General features: G+C 38.3%; 1 protein-coding gene across 1 annotated transcript in view; it reads left to right on the top strand.

Annotated features, from left to right (window-relative positions):
- CCDC102B (coiled-coil domain containing 102B) overlaps nt 1-19,504 on the top strand; it is a 201,932-nt gene that overhangs the window by 26,597 nt on the left and 155,831 nt on the right. The window contains exon 4 of the mRNA XM_052660597.1: nt 10,721-10,837. Coding sequence (XP_052516557.1) covers nt 10,721-10,837 — 117 coding nt within the window. The remainder of the gene's footprint in view (nt 1-10,720; nt 10,838-19,504) is intronic.

Raw genomic sequence — 19,504 nt, 5'->3', positions numbered from 1 at the left:
ACATAGGTCATCAGATGCATAGGTCATCAAGAGACCGAGACTAAACAGGAAAACAAAGAAAAACATTTCAAATTCTAAAACGTTGCAGAAAAGATATTCTTTCACTATGACCAAAGTTGGTACTAATTTCTTACTTGGTGAAGTTAAATCACACACCTTAGCCCTAATAAAATATATTCAAACATGAGTATTTGATTTTTCCTAGTCTTCAGTTCAGTTCAGTTCAGTTGCTCAGTTGTGTCTGACTCGTTGCAACCCCATGAATCGCAGCACGCCAGGCCTCCCTGTCCATCACCAACTCCCAGAGTTCACCCAAACTCATGTCCATCGAGTCGGTGATGCCATCCAGCCATTTCATCCTCTGTCGTCCTCAGCTTTCTTCACAGTCCCATTCTCACATCCATACATGACCACTGGAAAAACCATAGCCTGGACTGTGAAGAAGGCTGAGCGCTGAAGAATTGATGCTTTTGAACTGTGGGGTTGGAGAAGACTCTTGAGAGTCCCTTGGACTGCAAGGAGATCCAACCAGTCCATTCTGAAGGAGATCAGCCCTGGGATTTCTTTGGAAGGAATGATGCTGAAGCTGAAAATCCAGTACTCTGGCCACCTCATGCGAAAAGTTGACTCATTGTAAAAGACTTTGATGCTGGGAGGGATTGGGGGCAGGAGAAGAAGGGGACGACACAGGATGAGATGGCTGGATGGCATCACGGACTCTATGGACGTGAGTCTGACTGAACTCCGGGAGTTGGTGATGGGCAGGGAGGCCTGGCATGCTTCAATTCATGGGGTCGCAAAGAGTTGGACACAACTGAGCGACTGAAATGAACTGAACTGAACTGAACTGACTAAATGGACCTGTATTGGCAAAGTAATGTCTGTGCTTTTGAATATGCTATCTAGGTTGGTCATAACTTTCCTTCCAAGGAGTAAGGGTCTTTTAATTTCATGGATGCAATCACCATCTGAAGTGATTTTGGAGCCCAAAAAAATAAAGTCTGACACTGTTTCCAATGTTTCCCCATCTATTTCCCCTGAAGTGATGGGACCAGATGGCACAATCTTCGTTTTCTGAATGTTGAGCTTTAAGCCAACTTTTTCACTCTCCTCTTTCACTTTCATCAAGAGACTTTTTAGTTCCTCTACACTTTCTGCCATAAGGGTGGTGTCATCTGCATATCCGAGGTTACTGATGTTTCTCCCGGCAGTCTTGATTCCAGCTTGTGCTTCTTCCAGCCCAGCATTTCTCATGATGTTTTCTACATGTAAGTTAAATAGGCAGGGTGACAATATACAGCCTTGATGTACTCCTTTTCCTCTTTGGAACCAGTCTGTTGTTCCATGTCCAGTTCTAACTGTTTCTTCCTGACCTGCATACAGATTTCTCAAGAGGCAGGTCAGGTGGTCTGGTATTCCCATCTCTTGCAGAATTTTCCACAGTTTATTGTGATCCACACAGTCAAAGGCTTTGGCATAGTCAATAAAGGAGAAATAGATGTTTTTCTGGAACCCCCTTCCTTTTTCCATGATCCAGCGGATGTTAGCAATTTGATCTCTGGTTCCTCTGCCTTTTCTAAAACGAGCTTGAACATCAGGAAGTTCACGGTTCATGTATTGCTGAAGCCTGGCTTGGAGAATTTTGAGTATGACTTTTTATTAGCATGTGAGATGAGTGCAATTGTGCGGTAGTTTGAGCATTCTCTGGCTTTGCCTTTCTTTGAAATTGGAATGAAAACTGACCTTTTCCAGTCCTGTGGCCACTGCTGAGTTGTCCAAATTTGCTGGCACATTGAGTGCAGCACTTTCACAGCATCATCTTCCAGGATTTGAAATAGTTCAAATGGAATTCCATCACCTCCACTAGCTTTGTTTGTAGTGATGCTTTCTAAAGCCCACTTGACTTCACATTCCAGGATGTCTGGCTCTAAGTGAGTGATCACACCATCATGATTATTTTGGTCATGAAGATCTTTTCTGTACAGTTCTTCCGTGTATTCTTACCACCTCTTCTTAATATCTTCTGCTTCTGTTAGGTCCATACCATTTCTGTCCTTTATCGAGCCCATCTTTGCATGAAATGTTCCCTTGGTATCTCTAATTTTCTTGAAGAGATCTCTAGTCTTTCCCATCCTGTTGTTTTCCTCTAGTCTTACACTATGGTAATCATGTGCAGCTTCAGTCAATATTTAATTAAGAGTTAAATGATGCTAATCCTTAAACATCCTGTTTTCTAAAATTAAAAATCTAAAACACACTTTTGCCTCCCTAAAAACTTTAATGTTCTGTAGTTTCACGTTCTGTATACAAAAACAGAAAATACTATAAAGAACCCCAAGGAACCCCATAAACTATATTTAATATTTTTTGTCTCATGGCTGGACTTTTTTAAACCTCTGTGATCTTCATCCCCCTTCCCAATTGCATTATTCCATCTGAGAAGCATTTTCATTTATATCTCAAAACATAAGCCTTTTTTTTTTGTTAAACACAGCAATATCATTTTCAAACCTAAGAAATTAACATTACTTTGCTAATATCAAATACTCAGTGTTCAAATGTCCAGTTTTTAAATAAACATCAATTTTATTTTCACAGATGACTCATTTGAATAAAAACTCAAATGAAGCTCAGACATTTTAATTGGATATGTCTTTGTAAGTGTGTTTTAATATGTAGATTTTTCTTTATATTTCTTTCTTCTTTTTTTCTTTTTATAATTTACTTAAAAAGCCAAGTCATTTATCTTGTAAAGTTTTATTTTGAGTTTTAGAGATTGCATCCAGTGGTGCTATTTAATATGTTTCTCTGTCCTCTATATTTCTTATAAAAGGTTGGTTGGATCAATAAGTTTAATGTCAGTAATTGTTCCAGAGTGTTCTCTTAGGTAGTGTGTTCTTCCTATAAGAAGCATGTGGTTTTTGGATGTCCCCGTAGCACTAACAAACTGATGTGTGATCAACTTTTCTCAGGGTTCATATTTAAAAAAGAATAAATAAAACTGATGATAATTCTTATTCCATTTCTATCAATAAGTAATTTCATCCATGGATACACAAACTAATTGGAAAAATGTGTCCATCTCATTAAAAGATGCATTGCCAGTAAATGATAAATTTATATTTAAAAATTATGTATCACAATATGTGCTATCTGATTTTATTTTTATGAAACCATGTACCTGAAATAATCTTTAAAATAATTCAATCCAAGATACACTTTTCAACATTTGGAACCTTACAATCATAATATATGCATACATATTTTATGCACATATTTCTATTTCATCTTATAGAGTAAAAACCTTTTCAAGTATAAACATATGTTACAGTATGATGACATGAAAGAGATGGAATAGAAATAAAAATTTAAGAAATAAAATTATCGATATAATTTTTTTTAACAGATGAGAGTGAATATCACATTTATGTGGTTTTTATATGTCATTGCATGAAGTATTGGAGAAGGAACTGGCAACCACTCCAGTGCTCTTGCCTGGAAAATCCCATGGACAGAGGAGCCTGGTAGGCTACAGTCCATGGGGTCGCGAACAGCTGGACATGACTGAGTGACTTCACCTTCATTTTTCACTTTCATGCATTGGAGAAGGAAATGGCAACTCACTCCAGTGTTCTTGCCTGGAGAATCCCAGGGACATGGGAGCCTGGTGGGCTGCCGTCTATGGGGTCAAACAGAGTCAGACATGACTGAAGTGACTTAGTGGCAGCAGCAGCGTGAAGCATGATACAACCATTTTACTTAAAATGCCAATAGTTAAAATTCACCAGAAATTTTATTTTTTGAATCTAAATAAATATAATATTTTAAGACACACTTTAAAAAGGTAAAGGATACTTTAGCCTGAGAGCAAAAGAGTTTAAAGACCACTAAAATCAGTGTTTTATTTTGACTTGAAAGATACAGTAAAATTTGCATTCATGGTAGTTACACATTCTTTAGTCTGTTTACTACCATTTTTTCAGGCTGAAGGAGGGAATTAGGTAAAGTTTACTTAAAAGAATATTTGACTAAGTTTTGAATCTGTAAGTGATGAAATTTTGGAGGCTTCTCTGTATGCTTATGGTTAATTCAAGTTATTTGAAAGAGCTGAACCTTGTTGCTAGCTGTCCCTGGGACAGTGGTATTTGGAGCACCTTCTCCTAGTTCTTTTTTTCAGTCTTCATTCAGGTTGTCACAATATTCCTTCTGTTTTTGTTTTGGGTTTCTTTGGCTTTGAGCATGTAGGATCTTAGCTGCCTGTCCAGAATGGAACCTGCACCCTGTACATTGGAAGGTGAAGTCGTAACCCCTGGAGCACCAGGGAGGTGCCTGCGTGGCCTTCTGCTGGAACAATCTCCATCCTACATTCCTCACTTTTCATGAGAATCTGGTATCCTCACCTGCCTAACTGTTAAACACTTGGTCATATATTCTGAACTAGTTGATAGTCAATATTTATCCCTAAAGCCAAATTATAAATGTTATGTATCAACATGAAGGCAATGGGAAGAGCCACTGAAGTGTGTTGATTAAGGTCAATATGATTATAATAAAAAATGACTCAAAGTTTGGTATAAAGAAGAGATTGGGAGACATGGGTGATGAAAAAACAGTTCTGAGTCTGTCACGTAATCCGGAAAGAAATAATCAGATGCCCTAAGCTTGGTGGGGGATGTGCAGAGATGTGGAAAGTTGAGAAATATACAAGTGAAAGAAACCATGATGTTTGGTGATTAACTGAACATTGAATGCATTTTCCTTCTCCTATATTATCCAATTAAATAAGAAAATAATTTATGTGATACAATATTTTTGTTTTCTAGACTTTGTCCCCAGAAAGATTTTCCACTTTATGGTAATCTAAATGTATTAAAGTAAATATTTACATGTAATGTTACTAATTTTCCAGAAGTGAATTATGGCAGATATTTCTGAAGTCAGAGATATGATAAGTTGCCTGATTTAACCTCTCACAAATACTGCAGTATGAAAAGAGGAACTTTGAAGAGAAATTCTGGAATTATATTATGATGCAATTTCAAAAAAAAAAAACAACTATTGCAGCAAGAGACTACACTTAAATGAATTTTATATAAAAGGACATAAACTTGGAAAATGTTTTCTGATGCTGACTCATTCACTTAATCAGACACTTCCTATTTCTGTCATATCCAATTTAACTGCTGTGATATATCATTTGTGGATGACACTCATAATTCTGCTGAATTAATAACTTTTAGCATCTGCCTGTCCATGACTTTTAACTTTTCAGTTGCTAAATAGAGATTTTTAGTTACAGCTCCATTAATCCAAAGGTTTCCCAGGTAGTGCCAGTGGTAAAGAATCCACCTGCCAATGGAGGAGACACAAGAGACGTGGGTTCGATCCCTGTGTCTGGAAAGTTCTCTGGAGTAGGAGATAGCAACCCACTCCAGTATTCTAGCCTGGAAAATTCCATGAATGAGGCTAGTGGGCTACAGTCCATGCAGCTGCAGAGAGACAAGACTGAAAGACTAAGCACACACCATTAATTTAAACCTTAAGTTGAAGAGCTAAGTGGCAAAATTAAGGTGGTTTTGAGTTCAAAATATGTTTAAATGATCAAAATAACTCATTTTTTCTTTACCTATGTAACAAAGATATTTCTAATGTAGCAAGGTGTGTGGTTGGGAAACTTAAATACTGTGACTCTAGAATCTTTTAGAGTAGGAAGGAAACTAGGGTTCTGTTTTGTTTTCCACTCTTTTCGTTTTCATTATTTGAAACAAGACTGGGAAGAATTCATTGATTTGCCCCCAGCAAGAACCTGTTAAAGAAAATAACTCATTGTTTTAATAGGAGGGAGTATAGTTGTTTCATTAATATGCTAATCATTTTTTCTGTTATATTGTTTTAATTGCTTTAGCTCTATACTATTTTATTTATTGTTTTTATTTTCTTCTTTGTTCTTGCTTGTCTGAAGTCTGTAGGAACCATGAGGTCAGAGTGGCTGGTTTAGAATCAGGGGTTGGAATAAATAGAGACCAGAACTGATGGTTATAGAACTAAGAGGCTAGTAAAAATTTTGATTTATACTCTGAATGGATTGGGAAGCCTGAGGAAAGATTTGAATACAGGAATTACATGATTTGATTTACTTTATAAAAAGCTTTATTTGACTGCTGTTTTGAGAAAGAAAATACAGATCCACAAGGAGAAGCCGAAAGTGTGGCAGCTTATTAAAATAACCGAGATCATGGTGGTTGACAAGGGCAGTAGTGGTGAAGTTAGAAAGTGAATGGATTTAATAAATTATGTGAAGGCTAAGTTCAGTTGATTTGTTTTTAGTCTGAATATGGCACACCAAAGAAAAAATATTAAGCATAAGTGAAATATTTTGGGCTTGATCAAAGGGAAGGATAGAAGTGATATTTGCTGAAATGGCAAAGACTAACAGGAACAGGGCTTCCCTGGAGGCTCAGCTGGTAAAGAATCCACCTGCAATGCAGGAGACCCTGGTTCAATTCCTGGGTTGGGAAGATCCCCTGGAGAAGGGACAGGCTACCCACTCCAGTATTCTTGCCCTTCCCTGGAGGCTCAGATGGTAAAGAATCCACTTGCTATGCAGGAGACCTGGGTTCAATCCCTGGGTTGGGAAAATCCCCTGGAGGAGAGCATGGCAACCCACTCCAGTGTTCTTGCCTGGAGAATCCCCATGGAATAGGAGCCTGGTGGGCTGCACTCCATGAGGTCGCACAGAGTTGGACATGACTGAGCAACTAAGCACAGCACAGCAGAGGAGCATTTGAAGAAGTACTTAGTCTTTTCAAAATGTTAAGCTTTAGAATCCTATGGAAGTGAGAAGTAGAAAGTTGGGTGTGTGGATGAGGAGTTCAGGGGAACACCTTTAGGATGGAATTAGACATTTGGAGGTTGTTAGAGTTCTGATTGACATGCAATGCCATGAGTGTGCATGAGCTGTCCAAAGGACTGAATGCATTGAGGAAATGGGTACCCTCCAATATTTAACTCTGTCTTATAACTATTCTAGTAAATTTTATTTGAAGGATGACTAAACATATGCTAAAAATGTTATTTTATTGTTCTTTAAAATTTGAAATCGCTTTGTCCTTAATTTATGAGTGTAATATATATTTATAAATATGTAAACCTAGACAGCATATTAAATATATAAACCTAGACAGCATAGCAAGAAGCAGAGACATTACTTTCTCAGTAAAAGTCTGTATAGTCGAAGCTATGGTTTTTCTGGTAGTCATGTATGGGTGTAAGAATTGGACCGTAAAGAAGTCTCGGCACTGAAAAATTGATGCTTTCTAATTGTGGTGCTGGAGAAGACTCTTGAGAATCCTTGGAACTGCAAGGAGATCAAATCAGTCAGTCCTAAAGGAAATCAACCCTGGAAGGACTGATGCTGAAGCTGAAGCTCCAATGCTTTGACCACCTGATGCGAAGAGCTAACTCATTGGAAAAACATTCTTTCCTGATGCTGGGAGAAACTGAGGACAAGAGGAGAAGGGGGCGACAGGGGATGAGATGGTTAAATAGCTTGACTGACTCAATGGACATGAATCTGAGCAAACTCCAGGAGATATTGAGGATAGAGGAGCCTGGCATGCTTTAGTCCATGGAGTTACAAAGAGTTGGACATGACTTAGGGACTGAACAACAAAAACAATTATGTATTTGTTTTTTCCTCAAGATGATTAAATTTTTAATAAAACATTCTCTTTCATATCTTAAATTGTATCATTGTTCCTGTTTTGTTTTTTCCATCAGACATTCTATTCCTTAGTCCTGGTCACATCTTTTTCATACTCTTGAGGTTCTACCTATGTCCAGAGATCCTTGATTTTCCACTCACAATGATGAATGAAATGGAATTATTTTATGTAATTGATGTGGATTCCTCTACTGCCATGTATAAAAATGTATTTTCCTCCCTCTTCTCTCCTTTGAGGGGTTTATTGAAAGTTCTGTTGACAATGGAAGGGCTCATTATTGATCTAGTTCCCTGGGAAGTAATGACCAAGATTTCAGAAGTGAAGTGAGGGGCACTCAATTACCAGCATGAGTTAAAGTTGACTCTGGTGAACACAGTCCCAAAACTGTTGCTTGCAATTTGTTATTCTTTTATTAGAAAAGTGACTTTTATTTTATTTTGGCCAGAGATTAATGCCACGCTATCTATTTAACTGACATGAAAGTGGAGAGAAACGTGTGGAGACAGCCTTTTAGTGGACTTTGTTGCATGATGTCCTGTTTCACTCCTGCCTCGCATGGTGTATTTTCCACATTACCAGCTCTGAACGTGGAGCCTTTGTGTAGTTGGCAAATCAGCTCCTCCTTTCACTGTGGTCCATTTCCAGTATGTTGGGGTGATGGGGTCTTCTGTTATGCTCCTTCTGCTATCTGTTTCTATAAGCTTATTGCCTTTCAGAATATTATTAAGACACTTAGTTTTCTAATTATAGATGGAGCATTGGTTTATGATTAGTAACTCAGGTAATGAATTTGGCAGGAATGTTCTTAAATTTTCTTCCCCCAGTTATTAGCTTTGTGAATTCGAGAATGTTACTTAAGCCTAGTAAAAATGTGGTTTATTTTTCTTTAAGGGGTAATAATCAGACCTAACAGAAAGGATTACAGTCAGCATTAAGTAAGGAACTATATATCAAGCCTGGTTTCTTGAGATTAGTATATGCTTAATATTACTGTTTGGAGTAGGAAATGGCAACCCATTCCAGTATCCTTGCCTGGAGAATTTCATGAACAGAAGAGCCTGGTGAGCTGCAGTCCATAGGGTCGCAAAGAATTGGACATTTCTAAGTGACTAAGCATGCAATATTATTATTAATAATAATAACATGAGTAACATTATTTAAAAATTTTACATAAGTGATATAATGATAGCTTTTATATTCTGATTTATTGTCTGGTTGTATGCCAATTATGTAATTTTAATTCTGGAAACCTACATAGTATGAAGAAAACATGTTAATAAAACAAAAAGCACATGTGCATATATCCACATATTAAATGTTATGATTCTGCTGAAAACTTCTAATTATAAGAACAGCTACAGGGAAAAATCATTGTTTGCATTTCTAGGATTTTTCTCATTCTTATGTTTATTTTTATAGATAATTTTTTTTTCCTGTAGTTGTAAGTTCACAGCAAGATTGAATGGAAGGTGGTGTTGCCTGATAGCTCAGTTGGTAAAGAATCTGCCTGCAATGCAGGAGACCTCAGTTTGATTCCTGGGTCAGGAAGATTCACTGGAGAAGGGATAGTCCAGTATTCTTGGGCTTCCCTTGTGGCTCAGCTGGTAAATAATCCACCTGCAATGGGGAGACCTGGTTTCGATCCCTGGGTTGGGAAGATCCCCTGGAGAAGGGAAAGTCTACCCACTCCAGTATTCTGGCCTAGAGAATTCCATGGTCCATAGGGTTGCAAAGAGTCGGTCACGACTGAGTGACTTTCACTTACACTTACTTACATATAATTCCCACCCCACATTCATATGTGGCTTCCCTCATTATCAAAATCCTTCACCCCATTTATTCATTTATTGACACACAGTCACCCAAATTACTTTAAGGTTCACTTGGTTTTATACATTCTATTGCTTTAGACAAATAGCAACATGTTATACATGTAAAACTATATGGGCTTCTCTCATGGATTAGATGTTAAAGAATCTGCCTGCAGTGCAGGAGACCCAGGTTCCATCTCTAGGTCAGGAAGATCCCCTGGAAAAGGGAATGGCAACTCTAGTGTTCTTGCCTGAAGAATCCCATGGACAGAGGAGTCTGGCAGGCTACAGTCCATGGGGTTTCAAAGAGTTGGACACAACTGAGCGACCTTCACTATTGTAGCAACATGTATCCATCATTAGAGTTTATCATACAGAATAATTTCTCTGCCCTAAAAATCCTCTATGTTCCACCGATTCATCACTTCCTCCTCCAGTCCCTGGAAACCACTGATCTTTTTACTGTCTTCATAGTTTTGCCTTTTCTAGAATGTCATAAAGATGGAATTATACAGTATGTAACCTTTTCAGATAGACTTCTTCCACTTAGTAATATGCGTTAAATTTCCTCCATGTCTCTTCATTTGTCTGACAGCTCATTTCTTTTTAGTGTTGAACAATATTCCATTGTCTGCATGTGCCAGAGTTTGTTTGTATTATTTTCCTGCCGTAGTTTTCTATGGCAATTAATTGGCATCTTCTATAGATGTTCTACATACGTCTTACAAACTTGAGTGTCATATAGATGCATTGTTTCCAGTGCCCAAATTTATCTCTGCTATGATCTATGCACTATTTATATTTCATAGCAAATATACATAAGTAGGATTACAAAGAGTACTATCGTACTAATATTCAAGAGTGAAAGATCAGAATTAATTGGATTAGTTTAGAATCTGGTTGGTCAATTATTAAGAATCTGTGGAGGTAATGAAGATTTGTCTAATTTCCAATTGGTGGATTTAGATTAATGAATATTTGCTGATTTGCTTTTCCAACAACACAGGATTTTTCAGCTGCAAGTGTAAAGAAATACACTGTTCAACTGCAAAACCTATAATAGCAACAACAAAACCTATCAGATTCCGCATAACAAACAAAAAAAAAACCTGAAAGCAAAATGAAAGACTAATTATCCTGGAACCAGCCTTTGTAATTTGTGATTATGAATTTTTCTTTTTGCAGTTTGACATTCTTCATAGTCAACATAAAAATGAAATGGAAGAAGTATCAGGACTTATAAGGGAAGAATCAAAATCTCAAAACAGCAATGACAGAGTGGTCTATGAGTTAAGAGCAGAGGTAAGATTTTGGATAGAGTAGTGTACCAAATGGAGAAGGCAATGGCACCCCACTCCAGTACTCTTGCCTGGAAAATCCCATGGACGGAGGAGCCTGGTGGGCTGCAGTCCATGGGGTCACTGAGAGTTGGACATGACTCAATGACTTCACTTTCACTTTCCACTTTCATGCATTGGAGAAGGAAATGGCAACCCACTCCAGTGTTCTTGCCTGGAGAATCCCAGGGATGGCGGAGCCTGGTGGGCTGCTGTCTGTGGGGTCGCACAGAGTCGGACACGACTGAAGCAACTTAGCAGCAGCAGCAGCAGTGTACCAAAACATATCTGAAGTTTATTAAATGATATGCTGTCCTAAGAAGTAAAACTGGGGATCTTGGGTTATTTTATGAAAAAGAATGCTGCTGAAAATAAAGAATAATACTTCAGTTTGCATGTGATTTACTTATTTATTTGGCCACAATGCAAGGCATGCGGGATCTTAAGTTCACTGTCCAGGGGTTAAACCCATTCCCTCTGCAGTGGAATCACAGAGTCTTAACCACTGGACCACCAGGGAAGTCCGGTGATTTAAAATGTGATTTAAAATGCTGTGAAATTATATTGGTCCAACACTATGTCTGAATTATCTGAATATTACAAAGATATTATTTGACTGAAAATACCACCCTATAGCTGATCCATTTTACTGTAAATAAATACTTACTAAAATTTTGATTAACTGCTGGGATCTGATGTGTTAAGATATTATCTGGAATAATGACATACAGGTTTTGTAGCATGTAGTTCTGGTTGAATTTCATGTGGCCTTTGGCAACTAGCTGTAGGCAGAACAATGTCCTTTTGGTTATAGTTAATCCATTTCTTAGATATAGCAAGTAAAGTAGTGGAAATCTCTATATTCCATTCCCACATCAACAACAAATTAATTTTCAGATGATACACTCTATTTTATTAGCCTTGTTGATAAAGAAGGAATTATTCTTAGAGATAGGAGGGGAGAAAAAATTGTTTGTACTTTATAGAACATTGTGTTCGTGCATTAAAAGTGGGAAATCATAAATTATTTATTTTGTAACAGGTAATTCTGGAAGATGTCTTAGATACAAATGTGTAGGAACAATTCAGGAAATGGAGTTAAGCAAGTGAAAAATAGACTAGGAGGAAAGTAATTTGTATTAGAAGATTTCTCCCTTATAAAATTCTGTCAAGACTGAATTCACACCACAGTATGTTTTATATCAGATGATATAGCACAATGGAAAATGCATAGATTTTGGAGCAAAAATGGCTCCATCACTTACTGATCACTTTGTCCTGGTCCACTGCTTAAGCCTCTGAGTCTCAGTATACAGGTTGTAATAACAGAAGTAAGAGGAAATACTGGCCACCACACAGGATTTTTCAAAAGATGACACACTGCAGGGGAAAAGTGTTGGAGGCAGAGTGTTTTACTGTTGGGAATTAGCCGAGGTAGTTAGCTCTGCCTGAGATTAGTTTTTCCCTTGTCACCTCTTCTGAGTCATATAAGGAGTGTTGGGGGAGGCAGGGCATATGGAGATACCCTGATGAGAAAGACTGAACTGTTGAAAACATCTCTTCCTAACAATTATGTCAAAGGAAAAAACAAATGAAGGCTCTTTTAACTTTTGTTTTCTAAGAGGAACCAAACCATCAGGGTAGATACCACCTCTCCTTGGCCCTGAGATCTGGGAAGCATCTTTGATAAGGTATTGAACAGCACGTAGAATACAGGCTTATTTAGGAGTCAGAGACAAATGCATGGAAGTCACATATGGGTATTATTACTCTCCTCAAAAGCTGGCAATTTTGTCTTAGATCCTCATTTTCAGAATATTTTGGGAACCATAGCAATACAGGATCTCTGATGAACGACTTTTTTAGTTTGGTGTAATAGAAAGTTCTGAGACTCTTTGAGGAAACCATGTCACCTCCATAGAGCTCAATTATGTATCTTAAATTCGTATACAGTTTGCCCACCTAAAGACACTTTCCCACAAGACATTCAAGCGTTATGAGACATAATTTTGCTATTTTGAAACTCTTAGTGAAGCTCTTAATGCTGAAAGCTAATGTAGACATGAATTGGCTATGTTTTTGGCTGTGTGCACTTGAATGCTGTATTCAGTTGAATTAAACTGAAGAAAGAAGACTTTGTTCAAAAGAAAACAAATATTGGGAGAAATTCTTAGAGAAACAGTGAGCCCCTATGTGTGTGCTGTGTAGGTGGGTATATGTGTTCATTTGAATTTTAAACCAGGATAGAAGCTATGATCTTTTTTTTTAAAAGAAGACATAACCATTGCATTGTTTCACTTTTTATACTGGTTGCATTTAGGTCTTAAGATCATATCATGGCTTTTTATGTTTGCATAAAAGTCATTGGGTGATTATACTGTAATTTAATATAATCTATTTTTTAAAAATCTGCTTACTTCTATTATTAGATATATAAATCTGCCTGGAATGTGGGAGACCTGAGTTTAGTCCCTGGGTTGGGAAGATCCCCTGGAGAAGGGAACGGCTACCCATTCCAGTATTCTTGCCTGGATAATTCCGTGGACAGAGGAGCCTGGCAGGCTATGGTCCATGGGGTTCAAAGAGTGAAACACGACTGAGAGACTGACACTTTCACTTTCACATGTCATCAATACTGCAGTAAATATGCATGGGCAGATACATCTTTAGACATTTAAAAAATGGCTTAGGTTAAATTCCTAGAAATAGACTTTTTCAAAAGAATGTTTTTTTTTTCAGTATTTTATACACACTGCCAAATTGTCCATTAGAAAATTATATCAAATTTATATTTGTACTCACCTGCAATGTATAAGCATGCTCACTGTATAGCCAACAGTATATATTATTGTTTTTTAATACTTCCCTAGTTGATAGGCCAAAAAGATCATTTTAATTTGTATTTTATTGAACTAAATATACACTTCTAGTTGTTTGCTCATTTTTATTTGTACAGTGTTTATTGTAATAGCTACCATTTGCTGAGAACTTACTACATACATCAATATATACTGCTGGGTTGTTGAAATATAGAATCTTATTTCATATTTTAACACTTTTGGGTTCTGTGTATTCTTAGCTACTTTTAATGGAAAACAACTTGAAGAACTTATCCTTGCTCAAGGTTACAAAGACAACTTCAAATGTTATTGAGATCATCTTTTACCTCTGTTCTCCTTTAGTTCCAATTTCTCAGGAGTGCACACTTAGGTCAGATTTTCAGCAGGTTAGGAGCTTAAGGTTACCAGCTCTGAGTTAAATCCTGAAGCCATGTGTTAGCAGCAGCCAGTAACTGACATTGCTACCTTGTCTTCTCCTCTTCTTGTGGATTTACTAAAGCAATGACTCTGGAAATGTGACTGATTTTACTTGTTGGAATTAAAAAATAGTATTTTTATATCGAACATCATGATTTTCTAACCATTGATGATTCTTGCATATCATGGACACCTTTTTTGAAACTGTTTGTTGCTAACACCCACCAATTTAATAACAATATTGTTTTCACCTGTTGTTTAGTCACTAAGTCGTGTCTGACTCTTTGCGACCCCATTAACTGCAGCACACTGGGGTTCTCTGTCCATCACCATCTCCCTGAGTTTGCTCAAACTCATGCCCATTGAGTCAGAGATTGCTGTTGTTCAGTCATTCAGTCGTGTTCAACTCTTTGAGGAGTGTGTGTTTCTTGTCTTTCAATCTGCCCAGCCTCTTTCAGAAGTAGTTTGATGACAATCTTGGAAATTGGATTGGTCAAAGAAATGAAAAATCCAGCCCTGATTTTAAAAAAGGCTCCACAGTATTTAAAACATTGATTCTTCCGGTCAGTGTGTGATGAGGTGAATTCTCTAAGCATGGAGTCATTTGATAAATATATGTTAACATGCACATGTGTGCATGTGTTAATGGGGCTTCTCTGGTGGCTCACACGGTAAGGAATCTGCCTGCAGTGCAGGAGACCTGGGTTCAGCCCCTGGGTCAATAAGATCCCCTGGAGAAAGGAGTGGCTACCCACTCCAGTATTCTTGCCTGGAGAGTTCCATGGAGAGGAGCCTCGCGGGCTACCGTCCATGAGGTCACAAAGAGTAGGACACGCCTGAGAGACCAACACCACCATGCATATATGCATATGCATAACCAGTGCATATCATCTTTTCCCCACATTTAAGGTCAAGACCCCTTGAACTAGAAAGGAGAGTTTGTTTAGAATGGACATGGACTGGCCTTCATTACTTCTTTCTACAACCTAGCTCCTGCTTGAAAGCAAACTCATAATCAGGAAACACTTGCATTACATTTTTTAGGCCAAATTTTTGGGATAATTATTTTCCAAGAGAAAACAATTAGTTTATCTTATATTATTAAAAAAAAATGTATCACTTACATTTCAGTTTCAAATTTTCAGGAGTTTTGATTTCATATTTCTTTTCTGTGGTTTGTTGTTTTTTCTTCTCACCAATTCACACATTTATATCTTATTCCTCTTTCATTTCAGAAAGATTAAGTCAATATGCTTTCCCCTTAGTTGTAGTTTCGTCGCTCAGTCGTGTCCAATTCTTGTGACCCTGGGAACTGTAACCTGCCAGGCTCCTCTGTCCATGGAATTGCCCAGCAAGGATACTGGAGAGGGTTGGCATTTCCCACTCCAGGGGGTCTTCCCATACTTTTCCCTTCTTAACTCAATAAGTCACATAGAAACTCTGAAAACTATATGTAAAGCAAACATAAAGGACTCTCCCAGTTGAAGAGAAATGGCCTGCAGCCAGGTACCTTGGAACCTAAGAAATGACATGAGGTGAGTTGCCTGATTTTCTTTTCCCTGCATATATCCCAGAATTGGAGCTGGGAAGAGGCCAGAAACCTGGAAATACAATGCAACCAGATGAAAACAAAAGATAACTGATATCCATTTGCTCTAATCAAAGGACTAGGGAATGGCCAGCTTAGCAAGACAGGAAACTTCTAGATTAGAAATGTTCTAGCCTACCAAATAACTACAGAAAACAGTGGTACTCCACCTCAACTCCTGTTAATAAAGCTGATTGGGGAGCCTACACTTTCACTCTTGCAAGGCAGTAGAAAGTTGCTCTGTCCTTTCTTCTGAAGTGGTGGCATTGAAGACTGAGTTGGAGCCAGGGTGTCATCCCCGTTGGGCAGTAATGAGACCCCCAGACCTTTTCCCTGGTGTCAGTGAAAATCAGGTGGGGAGCCTATATTTCACCTCCACCCTCCCCCAGCTAACAAGGTCTAGTGGAAGCGGTGACTCCCATCCCCCTCCAGCAGGGGGCATCCCCCCCCAGGTATCAGTGGAGGTTTGTGGGGAACCTGGACTTGTACCTTCATCTGGAAGTAATGAGTTAGTGCTGCCTCTTAACCTTCCAGAATGGTGTGTCAGAGGAACCCCCCATGTTTAGATAAAATAGAGTCTCATAAGATAATACTGAATATGTTCAGAACACAACTGAATATTACTCATCATATCAAGAACCAAAATATCTCAAAGTGAATGAAAACGACAGGCAAGAAATGCCGATTCTGCAAAGACAGAGATGTTTGCATTCCTTGGCAAGGATTTTAAAGTGGCCATCATAAAAACGCTCTAATCAGCAATAGTAACCATGCTTGAAACAAATAGAAAAAATAGCCATGCTTAGCCACTTATGCTTAGCTGCTCAGTCATGTCTGACTCTTTGCAACCCCTTGGACTGTAGCCCACCAGGCTCCTCCATCCATGGGATTCTCCAGGCAAGAATACTGAAGTGAGTTGCCATGCCCTGCTCCAGGGGATCTTCCCAGTCCAGAGATTGAACCCTAGTCTCTTGTGTCTCCTGTATTGATGGTGAGTTCTTTACCTCTGGCCCCACCAGAGAAATAGAAAATACAAAGAAGAAACAAATGGAAAGGTTAGAAGGGAAAAGCATAGTAACCACAATTAAAAAAAAAAAAATGAGTGGAAGGGAGAGGGGAAAGAATCCAGTCTGAAACAGTCTGGAAGAGAAAAAGCCTTCGCTAACAAGGATTGTGGTAGGGTGCCTGTGGGATGCTAACAAATATCAAACACTTAAGCCTCTGGAGGCCAGTGTGAGAAGAGAAATTACGTGGGCTGAAAATATTACTCAAAGAAATAGAATGAAAATTTTCCAAATTTAGGAAAAGGGTCAAATCTGCAGTCAAGATGCTTGCTGCTGCTGCTGCTAAGTCGCTTCAGTCGTGTCTGACTCTGTGCGACCCCATAGATGGCAGCCCACCAGGCTCCACCATCCCTGGGATTCTCCAGGCAAGAACACTGGAGTGGGTTACCATTTCCTTCTCCAAGATGCTTAGCAAACCCCAATCAGTATAACCTCAAGTAGGTCCACATCAAGACACATTAGTCAACGTGTGGAGAATTAAGAAAAAATAATCTTGACAACAGGAAGGAAATTACACCTGAGCTATAGGGAAGAAATAATCCAAATGACAGTGCAAATTGCATCAGAAACCATGGAGGCCAGAAAAAAGTAGCACGCACTTGTCCAAATTCTAAAAGAATTGTCAACGCAAATACTATATCCAGTCAACGTGTCCTTTAGGACACTTTCAGATGAAAGAAAACTAAGATAAATTGTCTCCAGTAAGCAAGCACGTGAAAAGATGTCAATACATGAGCCATCAAGGGAATGCAAATTAAAACCACCGTGAGCTTGTAACTACATACTTAACAGAATGGCTAAAATAGAAATTAGTAACAACAGCAATGCTGGTGAGAATGCAGAGCTCCTGGCCATGCACCTTTCTGCAGGAAATGTAAATCATGCAATCACACAGGAAAACAGTCTGGTGGGTTCCCAAATAACAACTCTCATATGATGAAGAAATTGCACTCCTGGGTATTTCTCTCAGAGAAATGAGAATATATACCTTCAAACGTATATCCACACTTACCCATGGATCTTTAAAGCAGTTTTTGTTTGTAAATGCCAAAATTTGGATACAAAAACAATACCTTCCATGAGGAAACAATAATACAATCATACCTTGGGATATACCTCAGCAGTTAAATAGAATGAATTTTTTTATCTGTACAGCAATCTGGATGCATCTTTGGAGAAGCATGTTGAGTGAAAAATCTTAGAAGATAACATAAGCCCATAATTCCATTTGTATTACAGTACTGAAATTATACATATTTCGAAACAGAGAGCAGATTAGTGGTTTCAGGGGATGAAGGAGGGATGGGAGGGGAGTGTGTGTGGCTATAAAGAGGCAACATGATACATCCTTCTGATGAAAATGCCCCCTATTTTGACTATATGATTGTTGACATCTGGTTATTACTTTGTTATAACGATGTTACCACTTGGCCACACAGTATATAGGGCACTTGGGATTTATTTTGATCATTTCTTACAACTGCTTAAGAATGTACAATTATCTCAAAAATACAGTTAAAAACTTCCAGTCTTCTCTCAGTATGTATGACAAGTTCCACCCTTTCTATATACTCCTCTGAAAATAGGCATCTTTAGCTTTATTTCCATTTTTGGGGTCCCAGAGACCTGAGTCCAAATTCTTATCTTGGTACCTTCTTGCCATCTGGCTTGCTAACAACTACATAGGTCTTCTTCTTTTTCTAGAAAATACTTTTTATTTATCTATGTTTGGCTGTCCTGGGTCTTCGTTGCTGCAAGGGCTCTTCTCTAATTGCAGTGAACAGGCTTCTAAATGCGGTGGCTTCTCTTGTTCCAGAGATGAGCTTGGGGCACATGGGCTTCAGTAGTTGCAGCCCGTAGCTCGGTAGCTGCAGCTCCCGGCTCTAGAACACAGGCTCAGTAGTTGTGGTGCTCGTGTTTAGTTGTTCCATGGCATGTAGGATCTTCTCTATCCAAGGATCAAACGAATGTCTCTTTCATTGACAGGCAGATTCTTTACCTCTGAGCCACAAGGAAAGTCCTTATGTAGGCTTTCTGAGTCTGTTTGATTGTCTGGAAAACATAGTTTAAGTAATAGCTCATCTAAAGGATTAATTCATCCATATATGTGAAGTACTAAACATTGTACATTACACATATGTAGTAGGCATGTAAGGAATACATGTTTTCTCCCTTGTCATTCTAATATCATTTTGTAGATCCTATATCGGAATGATAATCAAATTTTTACACTTTAGTAACACTGTAGATAATTCTGTGATATCCCATAGAAGACTTCAGGATACTTCTATAATATGCGTGTGTTCTTCCTCTCCTCAGCTGTAAACTTTTGGAATTTAAGGGCACTGTCTTACAGTACTGCACTGACCACAGTTTCTGGTGCCAATAGGTCTCTAATACATGTTTGCTGGGGGATTGCATCTTTTAATGTGAATAATGTGGCTCCAAAATTAGTCTGTATACCTTCCAAAGGAGTAGAATTCTTTCCTATTCTTGAATCACTAAGTGTTTTGAATTATATCTTTTCCCTCATTGACACTCAGGCAAATCTCCAGTGATTATGTGGACAAAGACCATGAGAGTCTGGAGCTGGAAAGAACATGAGAGTTACCAGGTAGTCCTTCATTTCACAGGCTCCTTTCTGAAGTTAGTGAATTACCCACAATGGCACTGGATGTATCCCCCTCCCCACACTTTTGACACATTTTCTCTGATGCTTCATT

The sequence above is a fragment of the Budorcas taxicolor genome, chromosome 22 (genome assembly GCF_023091745.1).
Source record: "Budorcas taxicolor isolate Tak-1 chromosome 22, Takin1.1, whole genome shotgun sequence".
In the NCBI taxonomy this organism is placed as follows: domain Eukaryota; kingdom Metazoa; phylum Chordata; class Mammalia; order Artiodactyla; family Bovidae; genus Budorcas; species Budorcas taxicolor.
Note: the sequence above shows the minus strand (reverse complement) of the source record. Positions and strands in the feature narration are given on the sequence as shown.